Raw genomic sequence first — 22,847 nt, forward strand, 5'->3', positions numbered from 1 at the left:
TTTTATATTAATGTACTTTTCTTGATTTCATCTGTACAGGTGTTCCACACACTAACTCCTCTGACTGTAATGCTGTGATATTTTACATTTGTCCTTACTACTGGCTTGCTGAACATAAGGATTCCTCTCAGGTCATGAGTATTTGGTCTTATTTGGAACAAGTTCTGAATGTTGTGGGGCAAAGATTTATTTGCTGCTTTGTACATTGTTTGCGCCGTTCTGAGGTCAACCAAATCTTTACATTTGAGAATATTTAATTTGATAAAAAGTGGATTTGATGGTTCTCTAGAAGTAGCTTTATTTATTATCCTTATTGCTCTTTTTTGGAGAATGTATATTGGATGGGAGTGTGTTTTATACGTGTTTCCCCACACTTCCACACAGTATGTCATGTACGGCAGTATAACAGAACAATAGAGAGTATATAATGATGTTTGATTTATGAGATCCTTAACCTTGTAGAGAATTGCCAGAGACTTCGATATTTTGCCTTTGATATGAGTAATGTGGGGAATCCAGGATAGTTTGTGATGTATTATCACACCAAGGAATTTTATTTCAGATACTCTAATTCAGTGTTATTTATTGTCAGTTTACTATTAGTAAAATATGTGCGATTCCCAAATATTATAAATTTTGTTTTACTCAGGTTCAATGTTAATTTATTCTGGTCAAACCAGGTCTTCAGATTATTTAATTCATTTTCTAGTTCATTCAGAAGTTGTTCCAAGTTACTTCCACAACACAGTAAGTTTGCATCATTCGCAAATAATATTATTTTCAAAGACTTTGAAATTGCACATATCTCATTAATGTACAATATGAAAAGCAGCGGCCCCAAAACTGATCCTTGGGGAACCCCACACACAACGGGTTTCAATTCTGACTTTATGGCATTTATTTGGGTAAACTGTTTACGGTTTTTTAACTGTTAACCCATGATAATGCCACCCCTCTGACCCCATATGTACATAGTTTGTTAAGTAAAAGGTTGGGATCAACTGTATCAAATGCTTTCTTTAAATCTAAAAAATCTCCGACAGCATATTCTCTGTTTTCAATAGCAGTTGTTACTGTATCTATAAACTCCATTAAGGCATGTGCTGTGGTCCTTTTGGGTCCAAATCCATACTGTTGTTCATATAGTACATTGTTTTTTATGATAAAGTCATATAATCTATAGTAAAATATTTGTTCCAGTATCTTAGAGAACTGCGGTAGTAGAGAGATGGGCCGATAGTTTGTGAGAAGATGTTTATCTCCAGCTTTATATATTGGAACTACCTTTACAATTTTCATCTTATCAGGAAATAAACCACTTTCTAACGACAGATTACAAATGTAGGTAAATGGTTTCACAATACATCCAATAATATCTTTAATTAAGTCCATATCAATGCCACCACAGTCAGTTGATTTCTTGGAGTTAAAGGATGTAACTACATCCATAATTTCCTCTTCATCTACTCCCCTCATAAACATTGAGTTTGCTACATTAATAGTTTTAGTTTTAGGAGGGTGGCCAGTTTTTACAATTTCTTTAGCCAAGCCAGGACCAACATAAAGAAAAAAGTCATTAAAACCACTTGCAATTTGTTTTATGTCACTAGTTGTTGTATTTTGTATTAGAAAGTTATTTGGATATTCCAATCCTTTAGTTCCTTTAATTAAAATATTATTTAGTACTGTCCACATGTTTTTCATATTTTTTTTAATTTTTATCTAAAAGTTTACTGTAGTAATTTCTTTTGCTGCTTCTCATGATCCCTATCAGTTTATTCTTATACCTCTTATAGGTTTGTTCAGCTTCTATTGTTCTTTTCTTTAAAAATGTCTTATACAACAGATTCTTTTTCTTACATGCGTTCAGTATCCCCTTTGTTAGCCATGTTTTTTTTTTCCTAAGTTTTCAGTTTCCTTTGTTTTATTCACCAGGGGGCAGTGTTTATTGTAAAGAGTTAATATTATTGATAAGAAGTTTTCATATGCCACGTCAACGTCTTGAACATAGATGTTACTCCAGTCTTGGTTGTTGAGCTCTTTCTTAAGGCGGCAAATTGCTTCTTGTGTTTTATGTCTAATTAATTTCTTATTAGGTTCACATCTGTTAATCCTGGCGTAGCTCTGTACTGTTGCAAAATCTGGTAGATGGTCACTTAAGTCATTTATTATTAATCCACTTACAACATTCCTGTCAACAACATTAGTGAAAATATTATCGATAAGTGTAGCACTATGTGAGGTTATTCTTGTTGGACGGCAGATTAAGGGAGAAAGACTAATGCTGTACATTGTATGGACAAAATCAGTGATGGCACTGTTCACAGTTGGATTCAACAAATCTATATTGAAATCACCACATATAAATGTCATTTTCTTGTTGTTAATGAGATTGCACATCTTCAGCATTTCCTCTGTGAACATTTTTATACATGATCCAGGGGTCCTGTAGATACAGCTGATTTGTACATTCTTTGACTTTTCAGCTTCTATTTCAATAGTTATGCACTCCATTATGTTATCCAGTGCTAGTGACAGTTCACTGATGAATCTACATTTGTAATTATTATCAGTATACAAGGCAACACCCCCTCCCCTATTTTTATTTCTATTGATGCAATACATGTGATAGCCATCAATGTTCACTAAGTTTTGATCCCCATCTAACCAAGTCTCTGAAACACCAATGACAGTGAATTTCTTAAAAAACTGTGCTAGACAGTCCAGGATTTTTGAATGATTAAAATTGAGGCTTCTACTATTAAAATGTATGATTGATATTACATTACCCATTATTATATTTTCATTAAACTGCTCATTTGTATAATACTCACATTTCTGATCATGCTTATGGGTATAGAAATTGTTTTCAGGGTCTATATCATTTTCCAAGTCCCATGGTCCGTGATCAGTATACTCAAAGGGTTTTAGTCCCAAATCCTTATATACAATGTTCATATATGGGTAAGGTTCATTTTCACCTTACTAAGAAAAGTGATTATTATCACAGTTTTGTCATGTTGTATGATTTATTTCTATAGTTAGTGTCTCGGTTTTTAACATTTCTAGTGGACATGACAGAGCAAAAAAAAAAAAAAAAATATCAGGTGTCATCTTTGGGAGCCTAAATATTTCACTCCTGATGGGATTGGAGTGTCCTCTTTAAAAATGTTAAATGTTCTCCATAGAGCACAAGGGGTCACTGCATGATTAGATTTATATGAAAATGGTGCCAGTTAGTCACAAGGGCCTTCAAAATCACCAAATATTAACCCAGTTGAACACCCGTGGGAGATTTTGAACAGCTCTCTCTCCAAAACCATCATCAAACCCCGAGATGAAGAAATGATGGCGCTCATCCCTCCAGTGAAGTTACACAGACTTATAGAATTAGCATAGAATTAGAATCAGGTTGTTCTTGCTGCACTTGTTGCCACATCAACTTACTAAAAGAATTTATCATACTTTAATTTTTCATCTGTCTGTAGGTGGAAACCTGATGCTGTTGTTAATAATTACTACCCCATTTCCAAAAAAGTTGGTATTCTGTGTGAAATGTGAATAAAAACAGAATTCAATGATTTACAAATGTACTATGTTAAGAAAAACACAAGGTTTTGAATTTGATGGCAGTAACAGATCTCAAAAAAGTTGGGACAGCTTCATGTTTACGACACTGTAGCATCCCGTCTTCTTTTAACAACAGTCTGTAAACATCTGGGAACTGAAAGACCAGCTGTTGGACTCTGGGGAGAGGAATGTTCTCCCATCTCGTTGGAATATCGGATTCTAGCTGCTCAACAGTCCTGGGTCTCCTTTGTTATATTTTCCATGTCATGATGCTCTGGGTGTTTTTAGTTGGTGAAATGCCTGGCCGGGTTCTTGTCACTGATGAGGCATGTAGTTTAGCATTGTCTTGCTGAAATATGCAAGACACCTACTAAAAAGGAAGCTGCATCCATGTTTTCCCAAAGGAATTCCAGATTCATCTGACCACAGAACAGTTTTCACTTTGCATCTGTCCATTTTAAATGACAATCAATATGGCTTCTTTTCCTTGCATGACAGTTTTAGTCTGCATTTGTGGATGGCAGAGTGAATGGTTTTCCAGAAAGGTTCCTAAGCCCATGTAGTGGGGTTTGTAAATGCAGTTTTCTTGCAGATTTGTGAATCTGTCTATCGTTACTTGTGAGAAAGATTTTCTTTTATACACAATCATGTTACAGACCTTTTCCAAATTAACCTAATTACTGTCAAAATGTTCCTTGAGCCAATTATTTGTCGCCTCATCCCAACGTTTTTTGTTGCCATCAAATTTAAAATGACCAAATATTTTTCATGAAACTGTAAAATGTCTACGTTTAAACATTGTTCTGTCATGAATAAACTATTTTTGTCTATGAGATTTTAGCAGTTCAGAATTATAAAGCAGTAAACTATTTTATCTTAATCTGATGTGCTGATCAGAGCTGTGATTAAAATTTTGGTGGGACCGCAGAAGATTTTCAGATTTCAATCTGGGCGGTGGCATTCTTCAGTTTGGGAAGGGCTCTTATAAAAGACACGCAGAGATAAATTTAAACAAAGAGAGACTCATGCTCCAAATTCTTTGGCATGCTTTTGGGAAGCACATCGCGAAAGAGTTCCTGAATATTTTATAGAGAACATTCAATTATTTGCGTCAGAGCGGAAAACTTGCTCGGAGTGAACACAGTTACAATCAGCAGAGCCGAAGCCCTTGCAGTGCTGCGATGCACTAAAATAACCCGACTGACAGCGACATGATAAAACAAAGAGAGAAAGAATGAGGCGATGAGAGAATAAGAGAGGACTGATGCACAGGCACCAGCTGAGCTACTGTTTCGGACTACAACAGGAACAAAAGAGCACACAATTCCCACACTACAGTTCATGTCCATAGTGTGGGAGGGAGTCGACACACCCCACTGCAACTTATGTTTGTATTTACATTCATATCTTCAAATCAAATCCTCAAGTTCAACTGCCATTAGAAAGCCAATATAGCTATACTTATTCTTAACTTCATATTAATATGCAATGTATGGTGCAAACCAAAGTTTTTACCCATTAACTTCACAATTATTTAGCCGTGATTTTCATCTTTATGCTGGTTATACCCCACAGCGAAGCCTTATGCATAAAATCATTGCTTATCCTCAGATTTGTCACCATCTTCATGTATTCACAATACATTAAGACAGTGACAGTTCACTGCAATTTAGCTTGATTTGTACCATGGAGAAGGAAATGAGCTCCAAATGCAGGGCAGCTTTTTCCCAAGCGAGCCACTCTCTGTGTGTTCAGGGGTTTTGGAGAGCAAAAAAAACAAAAAACCCCAGTGTACATGTAAGACTGCTCCAGTTAGTTGGCTTCATCATCCATTTTATATCCTAAATTTAGATCCTAAGCTGAAAGCTCCAATCCCACAGCAGTGGTTGGTTTCCCAGTTTTCTCTCAAAGAGGACCCCAACCCCCATCTGACCTTACAAAAACACAGATGGATACAGAAGACTGGAGTATGCTTGAGCGGTGAGATTTTTTTTAAACCAGCTGAGCATTTCTTAAACACGGCTTTGTCTCAGTGTTTGTCCCTCTGAGTTCTCTGCAGCTTTTTCTTACAGTCACTCTCTGTGTTCTGCTGCCATCTCCAAAATAATATCCGTTTCAGTACATGGCGGCAGTGCTTCTCATATTAACAGCCACTGACACGAACCACTAAAATAACACACAATGCGAAACTGTTGTTTCGCCACAAGGAGCTTAGAGAAGCTTTTAAGTAGGACGAAGTGAAAGGACTCGCTCTTTGTGACAAAGGATTAAGAAAAAGAAGAGGATGAGCGGTGACTGGGTGCTTTCTAGCCTCAGCTCAAACATTTAAGTGCCCCTTTTTTCAATATAAGTGTTCCAGACAGCTGCGGTTTTCACATCACACGGGTCTTTAAAGATGTCAAACACGATGCATGAACGAAACAGGAATCTGCAGTACCTGAAAGAAATGGACTGCACAATTTGTACGATTAACGCAGTGCAGATTAGGGTTAGAATTAGGGTCACAGCAGCATAATCAAAACCTGCAGCATTGTGTTTTATACTGTGGTAACTACAGCAGCTGTCAAAACTGAACTGCTTTAGACCTTCAGTTCATGTTATCAGCTGCGCCACTCCTCAGTCGAACTCGCTTGCTTTCTGCCTTTAGTCTGATTTGAATACCTAACTAGTATTCAAACTCCCACGATGGGCAAATTTGCCTAGCACAGAAAGTCCTGTTTGCTTCAGTGTGCCAACATTGCACTTTGATTCCTTATCTCCCACTTCTCTTCCCCCTCACTGACAGAAGCATCCACATTAGACAAAACACCAAAGAGCTGGAGCATCTCCCCACGCTCACAGACAAACATACAAATGAAGAATCTAGCCTTACATGCTGCTCTTCTTGCGAGGAGAGCTGACAGATCCCTTCCTGTGCTGGCTGAGGGAGCCCCCCATGGCAACAGCAGCGTCTGTGCTTGTTACAGGTACGTCCCAGATGTCCTCTTCCACTTCCGAGTTTCACCTCTGTGTCTCCTCCTGACAGTCTGGCTCAGCTTCAGAGCAGCACGACACACCGCTCCTCATGGCTGACTAGTTATTATTTAACCAAGCGGCCTCTCCTCTTTCCTCTTTCACAGACTCTGTTGATGCTCTACAGAGCATCATCAGCACTACACGTGAACGGTGACAGTCCCGCCTCCTTGCTCTACTTCCCAAGCTTCATCATCTCCCTCTCTCTGTCCTTCAAAACACACACACACCAGAGACCGATAGCACTGCCCTTTGGAGAAAGACAGAGAAGTTAAATGTGTGTGTGAAGTGGGAAAATTAGGATCAAGCCCAAAGAGTTGGACAGGAGGCAGATACAGTGTGTGTGCCAGTGTGTCACGGGGGTATCTGGCAGACTTGACAGAATTGTTTAAGACAGAGAGAGCCTCTTCTATTGTTCGTGGGCTGAATAACAGATCTGACATCCAGGGGGAGGGAAAGAGTTGGTGGCATAAAACACAGCTCCACTTGTTATACCACATTCCAGCTACCTGCTGTGACCCAAAGCCCACCCAAAAGAGATTTAACATGACAACAAACATGCCCTTTCACTGTAAGGGAGTTTTGTTTGTACACTTTCATTTCTTATGTTGATTGGTTAGATTTTGACCTCTTAACCCTTAATCAGCCTCTAAGTTTACTTCAGAATCAGGTCATACAGTGTGATTAACATGACAAGAGGCTTAATCAAGGCTGATAAAGACTAAACACTGTTATGAAAATAAAAAAAGCTATTGTTTAACCATTAATTTGAAGGAAAGCGCTTATAGGGTTGGTCCAATCCTCATGCTGAGTCACAGTGCAGCAGAGACGATTAATGAATAAATAAAGAAATCGCAGCTCTTGATTCAAGCCAGTCTGACCACGTCTGTCTCTAATGGTTAAATGAAGAATGGTTTAAAACCTCAGTGTTGCAGGGTCAGTCACTGGAGTCACCCAAAAGCTTTAGCACATAACTTCCTCCCACTGAAGTGAATCACACGAGGCTCAGTATGGAGGTCCCAGCTTCTGAATGACACATATTTTTACCCAACAGGCACAACTACGGAAATGCGCTGAAAATATAAAAGTACAATTTAAAAGCTATTACTACAAGCATGAACTCTTTTGTGGTCTCTCAATTTGAAAGCTACTGTTTTATCGTTTTTTATCGTTTGATCTGCAACATGCATTCAAGAAAACACGAGCATTAAAACGAAGACAAACACCTCTGACAAAAAGCTTTAGGACTAACCGTAAAAACAAGTTCAAGACTTTGACTTGCCTCATTGCTTTTGCCCAAATCTGCCGGTCAACTCAACCGCTGCGACCGATAGTCTGTTTATCACTAAACTGCGCATGCCCGAGTGACTGGCTTTAGTAACGACAATGATATCGTACATCTGAGAATTATGAGCTGCTTACTTCGTGTGTGGTTTACTTTGTTTGGCTGCTCTTACTTACTTTAAAACATCACCTCGTCTTTGTTTGAATGATTTATTACTTTGCAAATTTGAATTAACTGAGAAAGTTTGTTGTTGTGTTTTTGTTGTGTTTGTTATGTTGTGTTGCTTCCAGGCGACTGCTGAATGTCACAGTTGCTGCCAAAAAAGCCACCAAAGGCAGATTGCAATTTAAACACTGCCTCCAGGTAGAAAACAGGAGTGATACACCTCCTGCAGCTATCAGGCTTGTGATGTTCTCCTTTATCTTATAGATGACAGAAATTAATTTTTGGAGAGGCACAAATAATTTGTGTGGCATCTTATTTGATGCACAACACCTAATAGTTCTTTAAATAGTTTGAAATGGATATATAAAAAAAAAACCCCACCTTGGCTGCATTTTTAGCATTTTATCAGTCAACAGTGTCATGGCATGGACATATGTGGATACCAGTGGAACCGGACCACCAGCATTTGTTGATGATGTGAGTGTACAGGGACATATGGAGTTGGTGGTGGACTTCCGGAGACGCAGACCCTCCACACTGACACCGGTGAACATCCAGGGAGTGGACATTGAGATAGTGGACTCTTATAGGTACCTGGGTGTTCACCTGAATAATAAACTGGACTGGAGCCACAACACTGATGCTCTTTACAGGAAGGGTCAGAGCAGACTCTACCTGCTGAGGCAGCTGAGGTCATTTGGAGTACAGGGAGCGCTTTTAAAGACCTTCTATGACTCTGTGGTGGCATCTGTCATTTTTTACAGTGTGGTATGTTGGAGCAGCGGTTTATCGGCAGCTGAGAGGAAGAGGTTGGATAAACTCATCAGGAAGGCCAGCTCTGTTCTGGGATGCACCCTGGACCCAGTGCAGGTGGTGGGAGACAGAAGGACTCTGGCCAAAATAACATCTCTGATGGACAGAGTCTCCCACCCCATGCATGTAAATGTTGCTGAACTGCAGAGCTCCTTCAGTGACAGACTGCTGCATCCTAGATGCATGAAGGAGCGTTTCCGCAGGTCCTTCCTCCCCGCAGCTGTCAGACTGTACAATCAGAACTGCTCCCAACAATCATAGATGTTTACATCAGCACTGTAACTGCAATAAGTTAATTAACCGATTCGCACTACAACCTGGTTTGCCTCTTATCTGTAGTTAGTTTTATTTAATTTAATAACTGTACAGTACTCTCTGTATATAGTAACCATTGTCCTTAATGTAAATATGTAAGAAAAATTGTGTATGTTTCTGTTCTGTGTACTGTTTGTTTGTATATGTGTCTTTTTGGCTGCTGTTACAACCAAATTTCCCCTTGTGGGACAATTAAAGGATTCTTCTATTCTATTATTCTATATACTGATCAGATACCACTTCACAGTGCAAATGGAACAGAGAAGCTTTACAGTTACTGAAGGCAAAACTGAAACCAGAGAGACCCACAAATAAGCAGCATTTGAAGGTGGCTGCAGTGAAGGTCTAGTGGAGTATTTTAAGGAATGAAACAACATGTGATGAAGTCCATGGATTCTAGAAGTAAATCTACAAAAGCTATTTATTTATTTCAAATTCAAAACAATCATGCTTTAATCAACCCCAAAAAGCACAACGCATTTGGAATATTTTATTATGGCACACAAAACATGTAACCACATTTACAGGGTATCAGAAAGATTTATTTATTTTTTTGGTATGTAACAGTATATCAGTATAAAGTGCCCAAAACAATGGTTATGGTTTTGAAGAAGACTCATGGAATATTAAGTCCTGTTTTCTACTGTTTATCATGGCTGTGGTTTATAAAGTGAAATTTACAGACAATCATTAGGTTCCACAGAACATTGTCATGGGTACGGTGCATTTAGTGCATTTCTAAAAGAAGAAAAAGAACCAGCTGAGCAGGTTAATTCATTATTTGTGCAAATGTCACATGCAGAGGGCTGTGCTACCCTGTTAGTGATAACAAAGGAGTCTTACAAAGGTAAATTACTCTAACACACACAGTTTCTAACTCTTAGTCTTGACATTATGTTGGTTGATATGCAAATTTATCTTACTTGTAATACTGATATTTCCCAACAAATATACATTTCTATATAAAATAAATACATTTGAAACATCTTTTTATACATCTTGTACTTGAAATGAAACTCTTATGAATTTTAAAATAAAATTCTTTTGCTGTGTGCATAATATTCATTAACATTTTAGGGTGTAAGAATTGAAACAGGATCAGAATATTTTGCAAAACTCTGTGCTATTATAACAAAGAAGTGCATGCAGTGCAAACAGAAGGGTCTTCAGTACAAAGAAGGAGATAAGAAAAATTTGACCCGTGGATAACGCCAAAGTTACAACTGCCTGAAGACTGTAGTCTGCATCATAAGCAACTATATTTTAGGACAGACGATGCACTGCTCGGCCAAATGCAAAGAAGCAACGAAGTGGTAAACAGGAAATGGCACAAAACTGAGGGAGAGTGGGTGAATGTGACCTTTCCATTAGTTTACACAATCTTAAAACACAGAATACCAACCCACACTAAGAGTGCATACAAAAAGACACCTGCATTTCCAAACATCATCATGGTTCCTTCATACAGATACATGTGTTAGACACAAACATTACTTACATTAACAGCAGTATGTTTGTGAAGTAACAGGAGTGACACCAACATTACCAAAACACTGCACAAATGTATGGAAAGCAGCTTTGGGTCTCAAGTGTCTCTGATGTGGGCAGAGAGAATAGAGCTGCCAGAAAAATGTAACAGACAAAACATAAACTTTCATTTTCCTGTTTATAAAGCAAAAATCCTATTAAGTCAAACAAAACAACTCTACATGTGTGATTGCAGACTGTGCTCAGAGTTGGGAAATCTATAAAATGTTTACAGAATATAAATAAATGTAAAAGAATATATTTGCTATTTTGATTTTGTGAATGAAATTGTAAATATGTTTTTGTTGAGAAGTACAGAGAAGTGCCACCTGAAAATGAGTTCTAGTTCGACATGTGACGACAAGCAAGTACAAAGGTACTGTGTGTGTTTTCTGGTAGTTGTAAGCACGATATTTCAGTAACTGGCAAAGTGCAACATGAAGTAAAAGAAGAGTAAAGTAAAGAATGATTAAAAATAGTGCAACCAGAAGCACGACGGTGCTTCCTGTAGTGGCAAGAAGCAGCTGCCATCCTAAATTAAGGTTAACCAAAATATGTGAACCTAGATCACCTGACTGGAGTCCAACTGTCACTACTGAAGGGTTTGGATAGATTCTGGCAGGCATGTATCATCCCGACAGTAAGGCATTCTGGAAAAATAATGTACAAACTCTGGCTTTATCAGTTGTCCTTCATTTTCCTAAAATCAGTCAAACATTTCTTCATTTATAACAACTTTCCTACTGTTGTGGCTGTTCGATAGCTACACCTAGGTTGTCGTAAATCTCCTTCAGCAGCAGTAGAGCTGTATCCTCCGATTCCCTAACAAGCAGAAAGACAAACCTTTTATTTGAAGTAAAAATATTTAAATCATTCCCATAAATCCTGCACAGATATGAAAAACTCACCAGTAACACAGATGAGACTGGATGGCAAACAGGTACTCGTTGAAGCTCTCAATAGGTTTCTCCTGAAGCACATAGTCAATGCGTCGTCCTCCATTTAACATCCCCATTTTAATCTCGCGGTGCTCTCTTTCTTCCACTGACTCTGAGGACTCTGCCTCATCACACCCTCCTGAAGGGACAGAAATCATTACAAACAAGGCTGCACGCACCGAAACCATGACAAAACCCAACAGAGGCTCTTTGCTTTTACTTGCCCTCTGTGGTAAAATAATAACAGATAACTAAGTGAGAGCAAAGAGGGAAGCATGTGCTGTTTGCAGTGAGCAACACAAAACTAAATTTACAGGGTAATACAAGTTAAATGCAAACAGTGCAGCTAAATCCACTTCTGCAAACACTACTAACATTACTCTGAGAAGGCTACTCCAAACATCAATCAGTATATACTACCATCATAGATCCTGTCAGACGGGATTGGGACGCTACCTCATGGCATTAGTTAATATACATTTTAGGCTAAAAAAAACCCCAAAACGTGTTTTTATAGGTTTATATTAGTGAAGCAGGTTTGTCAATACTTGTCTACTATGACATTTTAGTTCATTTGATGCAGTATCAGGTGTATAATTATAGGCAAATCATGAGTAAATGTCAGTAAGTTGGGGTAGTTTTGACTGATGTGCTTGTTAGCTTGCAATGAATCCCTCGAGGCTCCCCACAAAACCCCAATGCACTTCTGATGAACTTGTTGCTGTTGGCTGTCAGCTTCTTGATCTATCTTTGCATGTATTGGCTTGTAATCCTGACATTAAAAACACAAAAACTCTCAAATAACATTCCATTAGAATAAGGTTGTAAATGAATAGCTGTGAGTCCTAAGATAAAAAACAAAAAACAGTATCCTGTCACTTAATTGCAGGACGTGCACCCACATGTAGCTACTGCACGCGAGGTCTACAGATAAATATCACATTCACTTCCAGCTAATTTCTCATGTAATTAAAAAAAAGAAAAGAAAACTTGACTGTTTTAAAACTGCCAGTGCTGCTTGTTCAGTCCACTGCTTTAGTTACACCGGCTTATGATACTGAGGATCCACCAGCCAGAACTAAAAGGAAGAGCGGGAGGCAGAAGCTTAACGGAGCCTGAGTCAGTAATGAGCTACAGTAAAATACATCACATTCACTCATGTATATGAGCAAATGTAAATGCCTATGTAAACCTCTGGAACTGAGCAGCAAAGAGAGTGGAAATAATTCATTCTTTTGTATGAATACTGGAAACATGTTAGTTTTCTAGGTTAAGATGAGTAATGATGTATACATAGGCTTAGAGCTTTCTAAGAGAGGACTAAAAGGTCATTAAACCAATGTTACAGCAGCTATAAATTATAATGAGTTAATTACTTGTTTTGTTAATCAACCCCACGCAGATGACTATGCTAGCTTACCTCGAAAGTAATGCCTATGAATGGCACTGGACCACGCCAGTATTTTAGTCCAAAAATTAGCCCCTTTGTCTTCCCTCTTAGTAGAAGCAGTGACTGCCGCTGAGGCTGAGGTTCATAGTAAAGTAGTAAAGGGTGAGGGAAGCAGAAGAAAACACCAGATAGAGCAGAACAGAGGAGGGCAACATGCAGAGAGGGGTGAGAGGAGTACGAGGAGACTAGGTTAGACACACATGTGCACATTCCCTCACACACACACACACACACAACACCCACAAATAAAGTAAATGAACATGCGTTATTTACCCTGCGTCTCCTCAAGGGTTTTCTCTGTTGTAGTTTCTCCTCCTTCCCCTGGAGGCAGTGCAGCAACTGGCAGTCTGGCAAAGGACTGCCACGCAGTTCGTAATGATCCTAGAACATTGTTCTTCAAATCCATGCTCATTCGGGTCAAGCTGTCCTTTAGTTCTACAAAACAAAGAGAAACGGAAATGAGCTCCTACAATAGTACAGCTTATTACAGTAAAGAGAAATAATCATACCCAGGTGCATCCTCTTGCGGCCTTTATGGTGAGGGATTAGCATGGGCTCCAGGTCCACCTCGGAAACAATCATGGGCTCTATCCGATAGGCAACAGGATCATACTAAACACAGATAAAAGACATAAAAGATTACCGTTTTCATCATGTGAGTAGAGAAAGAGTCCAGCAGGTCCTTGTCTATATGCCAACTATTTCTTTGGCAAATCTTTTAATCTTGAATGCAACAACTAAATAAAGAAGTAGTAAAGTGCAGAGAAGCTGTCTACTTTAATTGAATTACCTTAATCTAATGCTGTTCACATTTTTCATTTCCTTTTTTTTTTTTTTCCAACTCATACTGGCAGGTGAGGTTCTTTTAAGAGATGAGTGCAGAATCAGAGTGGGCATGTGAGTTAAGTAAGGAGTTACTCACTGGGTGGTAGATGTTGTAAAAGCTCTTGCAGGTGGGGAAGGTGTAGTTTGGATCGATGCGCTTAAGCCCACGTACAGTCAGAAACATACCAATTGGAGAACCGAATGCAAAAAATGTCTGAGGGTGGAATTCAAGCTGCGGGTAATCAATGGATACCTGCCGAAAAATGGTGGGGTTAGCTTGTTACAGTGAGGACACACACACTCATAAACACACACACACACACACACACACACACACACACACACACACACACACACACACACACACACACACACACACACACACACACACACACACACACACACACACACACACACACACACACACACACACACACACACACACACACACACACACACACACACAGAGGATAGAAATAAGACATTTCTCCTTTGGTTAGCAGTGTCATCTGAAAATATTACAACATCCAAGGAATACACCAGCAGGTGAGGAGGAGACCAGGGAGATGGCCACTCATGCACGACTGACTCATGTGTGTGAGGACAGACAGACAATGGCACTGGGATGTACCTTTCAATGGGACAAACACGGTACCCTAATAATGGCACAATGTGACTTAGGCACATCATTGATCTGCTGTAGTTTAGCTCCCTTGAGAGCCCCCTGTTCTAAATGAAATATATATAAACAGAAACTCCAGACACAGTTAGGTCAAAGACAGCAAAGGACAAAGCCGAAGAGTATGTGGACACCATGTGAGACACACCTGTCCCTTGGCTATGCCTCCATTGGTCTGTCCAGGTAAGCGGGCGGAGGGGAGGAGAGAAGCAGGAAGGTGATGCATCAAAGCTTCACCCCCCAAGCAAAAATAACGATGGTGTATTTGTCTGCATGTGTTGTACCTGTCCAATGCCCACATCGAAGTACTCATAGTCCACAGCACTAGTGACAGACTGCGGTCTGTGCAACTGGAACTGCTGAGGTGGTAATCCTGAAGACTCATTGGCATCCTGAGTACTTGTCACTTCAGGCTGAAGTTGTGGCCCTTGTGCCTGACACACTGCTCCCATCCTGCAGTCCTGTTATGAATAAGAAATATAAAACATTATCAGCAGGTTTTCCAAACACCAAAAAAAACAAAACAGGAAAGTGAATAGCATATTCATTTAAATCACTAATATTGACCAATATTCTCCAATTGCATTTCATTCAAGTACAAATTCTAAAAAAAACGAAGAAAGAAAATCCATATAATTGAAATGAGCCAGACCTCTGGAAGCCATTTCCTTCTGACATAATTCAGGATCTTCTTCCTAGGTCCAAGAGGAATTCCCAAATCTTTAAGATCACTGTCACGGCAAAGAGCCTAAAAAAGAAGATCAATGGGTTTTTAAGTCTGATCAAATGACTCAGTGGGTGTTATTATGTGAACAGTATACAACATGTAATGCATAGATAGAACCTTCAGTTCTCTCAGTGTGTATATTCATTATGTGTTACCAGAGATTCGAGATCCAGGTTTTCGTTCTGCAGCACATCCAGATATTGCTGTAGGCCCAGTCTGTTCAGAGTCTGCTCCAGTGTGTTGCAGTTCAGATGACAGGGCTCACCAGAGATCTTAAGTAGAAGAGGAAACAGAACTGAAAAAGCCATGAAGAAATATACAATCTTTCCTAATCAGTAAAGTTTCATTATTCTTTGCTGTGAATGTCATGTCGTACCCCTTGTCTAGCTTGTGATTCATCCCTCTGATTGGTTAGCAGATCAAACAGGATCAGTGAACCTGCAGAACAAGAGGCAAAGCAGAAACGTTAAAACTCTGCCTTTTAGGTCCCACTTCTTTGTGATTGTGTGAGTTTCTGTGTTTGCACATCTCTAACCCAGGCTATGGCCTACAACTGAAACTGTCCCGCTGAACTCTGGGTGTCTCTGCTTAAAGAGTACATGTAGCCTGTTGAACTCTGAGGCCACTGTGTCCACTATGGTCTGGCAGTAAGTGGGGCTGTTATAGAAAAACAAGTCCAGCAGAGTGTCATTGGTGAAATGTCTCAGCCTGCTGATGCTGGGGAGAGTGATCCTCTGGATGTCCCTGGGAAGTGGGGAAGACAAGAGAAATCAGAAAACAAGAAAAGCGTCTAACAGGGTCATGAGCTGGACTGCAACAGAGAAATCCGGTTTTGTCGACGCCCAATTTCCATTCATACTTACTCATCAACACCAGTGGCATCTCCGTGTAGAGCACTGTGCCAGTTGACTGGGAGGAACTCTACTCGGCCCACCTGACCTTCCTGCTGAGCACGCTTATAATGAGAGGCCAGGAGGGATAGGGAAACACTCCTGAAGTCATTCACTGAAAAGATATTAAAAGAGGTCATAAACGCACATGGAAACATTCATATATACATATAAACAAAGAAACTTACCACACTGTATGATGGATCGGAAACGTAAGTCGCACGCGGGGCCAATGCCGTGCACCATGAAGACAACATGGTCCACCTTTTCTGGTTCACCTGCAAACACACGTACAAATATGATGAGCCTAAAGCGCTAACTGTGCGGGATACTTTCTGAAACTGGTGAAGAGTAGATTTCACCACATTATCATACATACCATCAGGTATTTCTACAGAGATGTTGTCTACTCCCCTTTTGACAGTTCTTGGCCGGGTATGTTCTGTGGGGGAGGACACCCAGTCATCCTGCAATCCTATTGGCTGATACTGCATTATCAACTGAGAAGAAAAACAGTGGGTAGAGACTTATATAGGTGACAAATAATTTTAAAAATCTTTTTTTAATCAATTTTTTTTAAGATAAACAAAAAACAAGCGAAAGCACTACAGAGATGCTGATACACTAATACATAAAGCAAGAGAAGTTGTGACATTAATAATAGTAACCCAAAACAATACACTTGCACAATAGTTTGGTGAAGTACAACAATGAGTAATATATGAACAAATGTCATCCATGTCATTTGATTCCAGTCAAAAAATGTGGCAATTGTCTATGTCATCTACTTTTAAACAAATTATAATCAACCCCAACAAGTTCCGGTGGCCTCTCCCATTCCTGCTGTAAAAGGAAAGTCCTTCCATAAATAAAGTGTCCAAGTTTTTCTTTTATTCACATCTCTGAGATCTGTGATTTCCACATGGAAAAGGGAGCAGTGTGTCAATCAAGGATCTCATCTCTGACCCACATCACCATTATAGCTTTCCTTGCTAACATGAAAAAAGGCTGGATCGCATCTTTCTTTTCTTTAGAAGAGGCGGAGACCTTCCACACCAGACACAGATCTGCTGAAACTTGTTGACCTATTGTTGCATTAACACTTGAACATAGTGGTGCCCGGCACATTCGATTGCAATGCAACCTGGTGTTAACGAGGCTTACATTTGGAACTGGGACAGTCTTGAGTGGTTCCTGTTGTGTACTTACTATAGATGAACCGACATGTGCAGATATGTGGCAAAATATTATACTGTAACTTTTTATGCCTGCTGCAAACTGCCATGAAAGTTTACCCAGTTTACCCAGGCCCAAAGTTAACTCCTCAGAACAGCATCTGGATATCTAAAATCTAAAAAAAAACAATCTAACGGTTCTGAGTCATCTGAGCTTACACTCAAAGGGTATGATCTCTAAATATTTGTATAAGATTTGATGTATTGAACTGAACTGTCGGTGAATCAAATGTTTTAAGTCTTCCATTCTCAAAAAGATTAAAGAGGCTAACAGCACCCGCTCTTTGCCAAAATGTAAAATCCGATAAGTTTCCTGTGAGAAGAGCATGGTTATCAGCCAGTGTTGTTATATGATAAAAGAGGGGGGGGTGCTAATATATAATTTTGTGAGTGCTCTCCAAGCTCACATCACATTAGTCATAGGAAAATTGTTTTTGGCAATGGGTGGCTTTTTTAAAATTTTACCCAGCAGTTTCACAGTAGAGAAAATGTCTAATATTTTATTATCTAAATAAGGTCTGTTTCCTTTTTGTTGTTTTTTTAATATAATAAATGTAATTTGCTTTCATTTTGTTTCTAATTCAGTGAAATAAAAAACATCTTAAGTATGCAGTTATTTGAGTGGCAGTCTCATGAACAGAATTATTCTTTGATGTTTTAACAGCAGGCTTTACCTTCGGATTGTGTAAGATGACAGTCTCTCCAGTGGGAAAATCCAATTTCTTCTTCCATTCATCTGAAGTCACTGCTTTCCTATAGGCTTCCTGCAAAACATTCATATATTAAAAGTGTTACTTAAGACCAGACAAAGTTGAGAAGACTATAAAGTTAGAAAGTAGTCAGCTATAGAGAAGAAAGGAGTGCTGGTGAAAGCTCATTATTTGTGTCTGACTACCTCCAGATCCTTGCTGAAATCTTCAGGATAAGGCATGAATCTGGTGTCTTTATCTCCTTTGTAAAACCAGGTGCATCTGCGGACCTCAGAGGGAACTTGTTCCCAATACACAGCGTAACGCTTCCTTTCCTTGACATGTACATCGTACCGTTGTCCTTCCACAGCTACCACCGCATCCTCCTCCCCCTCGTCGCTGACTGCAAGGTAAACACATACAAACGCAGGTATAAAGAAAGAAAGCACTCTGGTGCTTTGATTTAATTACACCATATGCTATTTTTACAGGAGTAAAGAAGTTACTTTACAAGTTAAATTTGATCACACGACGTTTTACTTTGCAGCAATTACTGGTCACTCATCGGTGACTTCACCAGCATCACCAAGTGAACAATAAGTTTATTCTTCTGAAATAATTTAATCATGTACCTGCTGTTAGAAACACTGTCCCTGTCTTTAGTTTAATGGAGACTCATACTCTTTTACTTGTCAACTTAACCTTTATTAACAACATTTTGTACAACACCATTCATATTTTTATTACTGTTATCACACACAACATAAATATTAATAATAATAATAATAATAATAATAATACTACTACTAATAATAATAAAACTACATGCTCCCACCTAAACATAGATTTAGACTCTTTCTTTGGTGTTTAAATTTTGTAAAATTATCTACTGACAAGTACATCTTTCTGAAGCCTTGAGGAGTATGTTATTTGTTCAAAGAGTCATACTTTTAAAATGATATTCTTATACTGCTGTTTTATTATTGCGTTTGTTTTCATTTGGATGGGGATGTTCAAAACGTTAGTGTGTCAGTGGGAGTTAATAACACTAAGACACACCCAAACCAACCCTGAAACTGAACTTCGGTTAGTTAAATTGTTAATAGCAGGGAGCATGTCCTAACAGAGCAGTCAAATGGCCTACTGGGCATTTAGCCAGTGATAGCAACACTATTTTGAAAGTTTATCTTTCCATCGGTCGCTCCAGGAAAACTCACTCCAACTTTTGTAATAATGACACAGGGATTCTGCAGTTTTTCCTGGATACAATACAATTACTTCCTGGCATTTTTCTTAAAGGAAAATCACCAGTTTTAATAAAAATTTATTTTTTAACCCATTTTTCAAATGGGATTTTGTTTGTTTGTTTCCAGTATAGAATATATTTTTATGACCTTTGTTAAGCAAACTGACAAACATATATTCGTACCCTCCAACCACACCCTACCCTCAACAAAGGCCCAGAAAAATGCCTGCTGATATAACCCCTGACTATCCTTTTGTAATAATTTAAATACACAGTATCTTTTATAATGTTCAAGTAAAATACATTCTTACTGTTGGTGAAGGCATTCTCTAGTTTGTCAGAGTCTTCTCTGCTGAAAGGAAGCCAGGAGGTGCTGTCATCAGCACGTCGACAGAAGAACCAGTGAGGCTGCACTTCTTGGTAAGGAGCATGAGCTGACTCCATGTCAAGCATCTCGAAAGAGGACGCTGAAGAAGGAGAAGCTTCGTCCACCACAGGTGAAGCCTGAAGAAAAATTATGGCAACATGATCGAAATCTGAAATCAGTATTTCTTCCTGTGCTTACTCTCTTTGGAACCGTGCACTGTTCAACTCAGCAGTTATTAGAACCAGTAAATTCAGAAGTCCAAACCAGGCTGTGCCTGTAAAATCCTATGAAGCAAGCCCAAACCATGAGACAGAACAAAGGGGAGTCAGGAAAGACAGGATTAGGCCTTGTCTTTGCAAGAAACACAAAGCCCTACTTTATGCTTTTCTTTACAAGCCGCCTCTTGTCTGTTCTTCTTTCCACAACTGATAAAACTATAGCTTGTAAACAATCTACTTCCACTGAAAATCCAGTGTTAACACAGAATGCTTCCAGTAATAATTTTGGCAATTCATTGTGTCAAACAGTGCCTGACACAACACCCGCCCACATTACAGACAGCAGCCAAATGTGTCTGCATAAAGCATCTGGACAGATTTATAATGACTGACAATAAAGTGGAATGTGACCGGAGCGCCTTCCCTAAGAATTAAATCTTGCTGTTATCTTGCAAGTAAAATATCTCCCTGAGACTTTGTTAGGCACACATTTAATGACATGTCATGCAGGGGAAAAAAAAGCAACAAACCATCAGGAATGTAAATTATAAAACTCCAAAGTCAAAGGCAGAGATATTCTGACAGTAGCCCAGATAATCACACCAGGACTGTTGTCACTTTTGCATTACTTGCTTTACTTAAAACTTTACAATGAGTGAAACCACAAAAAACAAACACTATTTAATGTCCACCTATTACTACTACACACTACCAGAGTGGCTCTCAAACTGCAGATTGGTGAAGTTAAAGCCTCAGTCACACAGGCCTAGAGACTGACCGGTGACTGGCTGGCAACCCAAAACCTTAGGGTTTTGGGTTAGGGAAAGCCACATCGTTGCTGGTAAACTCCAAATCAACAGCACTTTTTCAAACTCAGATGCACTTTAGTGAGAGCTAATATGTCATTTATGCTACATTTCATGTTATGTATAGTGCCTTCTGTCACTTTTTTATTTCTGGTGAAACAGGTTAGGGCTAAATTCATATTAGGGTTAGTGTTGCTGCACCCAGCAACATTTACACCCCCACACACACATCTTTAGGTGTAAATACTGGTTATGCATGTACCCTCACCTGATCCTCAGGTGTGCTCCCCGTGGCCACTGACTTAGTGGACTTGTCGAGCAGGTCTTGGGAGTTATCGCTTGGGGCAGCCCGAAACAGACCCCCCTCTTCACCTTCACTGGTTGACATGAGCCCGATAATCAACTCTTACATGAAGCGGGCAGGAGGCCACACAGTCACAGGACATGTAACAACCGAGTTCTGCATGGATGACACAGACAGTCACAGTAGCATCCCATACATAACCTGTTACAACGTGTAAAAAAAAAAAACGAGTGAAAGTGTTGCATCAGATTGTGGCAGAGAGAGAATCACAGGTGGTGAGAAAAGAAGAGGCAGCTAAGCTCCAAGGATAAACTGACAGCTGTCTCCTTAGCTGCTGGTCAGCAACGGTGTTCAAAATGGAAATACAAACAGCTAAAAGTTCACTCACACAATGGGTGTATCATAAGTGTTGATGATGTACGTGGCAGGGAAACTCTGTACATTATCTGGACTAAAACAATTTAATGGTCATGGTTAACTGCCACGTTGTAAGCCTTGTATTTTAAAGGATGCAAAAACACAATCGCCGAGGCCAAGAGTTGTAACGCTGGTTGAGGTTTATGCTAACTGAGTTACAATGGCTGGACGGGACGCTATTATTACAGTTCTTTTTGTTTCCAAATATTGTTATTAGACATCACAGCATTACTAACAGACAGCTGTTAAGTTAAACTCACCGACAACTTCACAAAGACCTAATGCAGAGGATTTAAATTGTTTGTTTATTCTATCTTGTCGTGGCTAGCTCGGTTAGCCAAGGACAGCCTCCTGAAACGATGCTAGATTGCAGTGACCTCGGAAATATGAAGATTACTGGGTGAGCATTCACGACTGACTACAATGTAGGTCAAAACCACAGACTCGGGATAACTACATCAATTTGGATGTTTCTCTGATGCTTGTACTACAGAGTGTCATCATTAGAAGGCGAAGTACTTAACCATAGCGTCTAGTGTTAGTATTAGTCTTTACAAAATAAAATAAACGCATCTTTATCATTAAAGTATTTTTTATATATTTCTTATAGGTTATTTTAAGAGCAGTTACATTAAAGCCCAAGGAATAGTATCACAAAACATGAGCTAAAGAGCTACATTTTCGTAATCAAAATTAAATCTACAAGGGGCTCCTGAAGGTAACGTTACGTTTACGTCCCGCATTTCACTGTGGTGGAAACGAGGTGTACCCTACTCTGATACTTGTGCATTCATCCAGTTATATACAAGAACCTAAACGTGACGAGTGTCAAAAAGCCATTATCCACCATAACCTGGGATATTTCGATCTTGTGGGGATATCTTATAATATGGCAAATATGGCAGAAGTGACAAGCAGCTGACTTTTGTCCAGATGCATGCTTAACTTCCCTGACTTTCAGCTGAGAGATGTTTTATAACACCACCCCGAGCACACTGTAGATGACTAAAACATAGTTTTATGAGATTGTAGCAGCCGAACCCAGAAATCTTAGTGCGTGTTTGGGCTGAAATCTGCACAGGTATGCGTAAAATGTGACTGTAGTATGTGTACGCTTTCCAACAGAGATGAGTAACCAAGTCACACACGGGCACACCCATTTGTGGAAGGGTAGCTTTCTCACGGTTGTATTTTCTGCAGACTCTGAGTAAACTTGTCACAAATGAAGAAGCGCAGAAGCTGCACCCAGCAGCACTCACTTGGCGTTAGATTACAGAACACGGCTTCATCATTTGCTTTTGTTAACATCTGGACATGTGTGGACCAATGCGCTGAGCGAGCTTCCACATAATGCAACATAAAACACTTA

The 22,847-nt window shown here is 39.4% G+C and overlaps 2 protein-coding genes across 5 annotated transcripts in view; both read right to left on the reverse strand.

Moving 5' to 3' along the window:
- The window catches only part of LOC116332468 (transforming acidic coiled-coil-containing protein 1), a 29,347-nt gene extending 21,353 nt beyond the window's left edge, over window positions 1-7,994 (reverse strand). The window contains exon 1 of one of the 3 annotated variants that reach the window (XM_039620544.1): window positions 7,865-7,994. In XM_039620544.1, the coding sequence (XP_039476478.1) occupies window positions 7,865-7,869 (5 nt within the window). In that variant the 5' untranslated portion in view covers window positions 7,870-7,994. Of the gene's footprint in view, window positions 1-6,442; window positions 6,695-7,834 lie in introns of those variants that run through there. The other 2 variants (XM_039620543.1, XM_031755441.2) reach the window with 2 other exon arrangements.
- A 1,642-nt stretch (window positions 7,995-9,636) lies between these two features.
- ddhd2 (DDHD domain containing 2) lies at window positions 9,637-21,851 on the reverse strand. Of its 2 annotated transcripts, XM_031755474.2 has the most exons (19): window positions 21,739-21,851; window positions 21,026-21,217; window positions 19,678-19,870; window positions 18,327-18,523; window positions 18,106-18,195; window positions 16,576-16,696; window positions 16,385-16,474; window positions 16,170-16,311; window positions 15,842-16,050; window positions 15,683-15,744; window positions 15,462-15,578; window positions 15,232-15,327; window positions 14,864-15,040; window positions 13,998-14,153; window positions 13,585-13,687; window positions 13,349-13,510; window positions 13,046-13,150; window positions 11,596-11,764; window positions 9,637-11,509 (listed from the first exon to the last, which is right to left on the reverse strand). In XM_031755474.2, the coding sequence occupies exons 2-19, from the start codon at window positions 21,143-21,145 to the stop codon at window positions 11,428-11,430; spliced, it is 2,391 nt and encodes a 796-aa protein (XP_031611334.1). In that variant the 5' UTR covers window positions 21,146-21,217; window positions 21,739-21,851; the 3' UTR covers window positions 9,637-11,427. The 2 variants fall into 2 exon arrangements, with proteins under 2 accessions (XP_031611334.1, XP_031611335.1); XM_031755475.2 differs by lacking the exon at window positions 13,046-13,150.
- Between the last annotated feature and the right edge of the window lie 996 nt (window positions 21,852-22,847).

This window comes from Oreochromis aureus, linkage group 12, assembly GCF_013358895.1.
Source record: "Oreochromis aureus strain Israel breed Guangdong linkage group 12, ZZ_aureus, whole genome shotgun sequence".
NCBI lineage: Eukaryota > Metazoa > Chordata > Actinopteri > Cichliformes > Cichlidae > Oreochromis > Oreochromis aureus.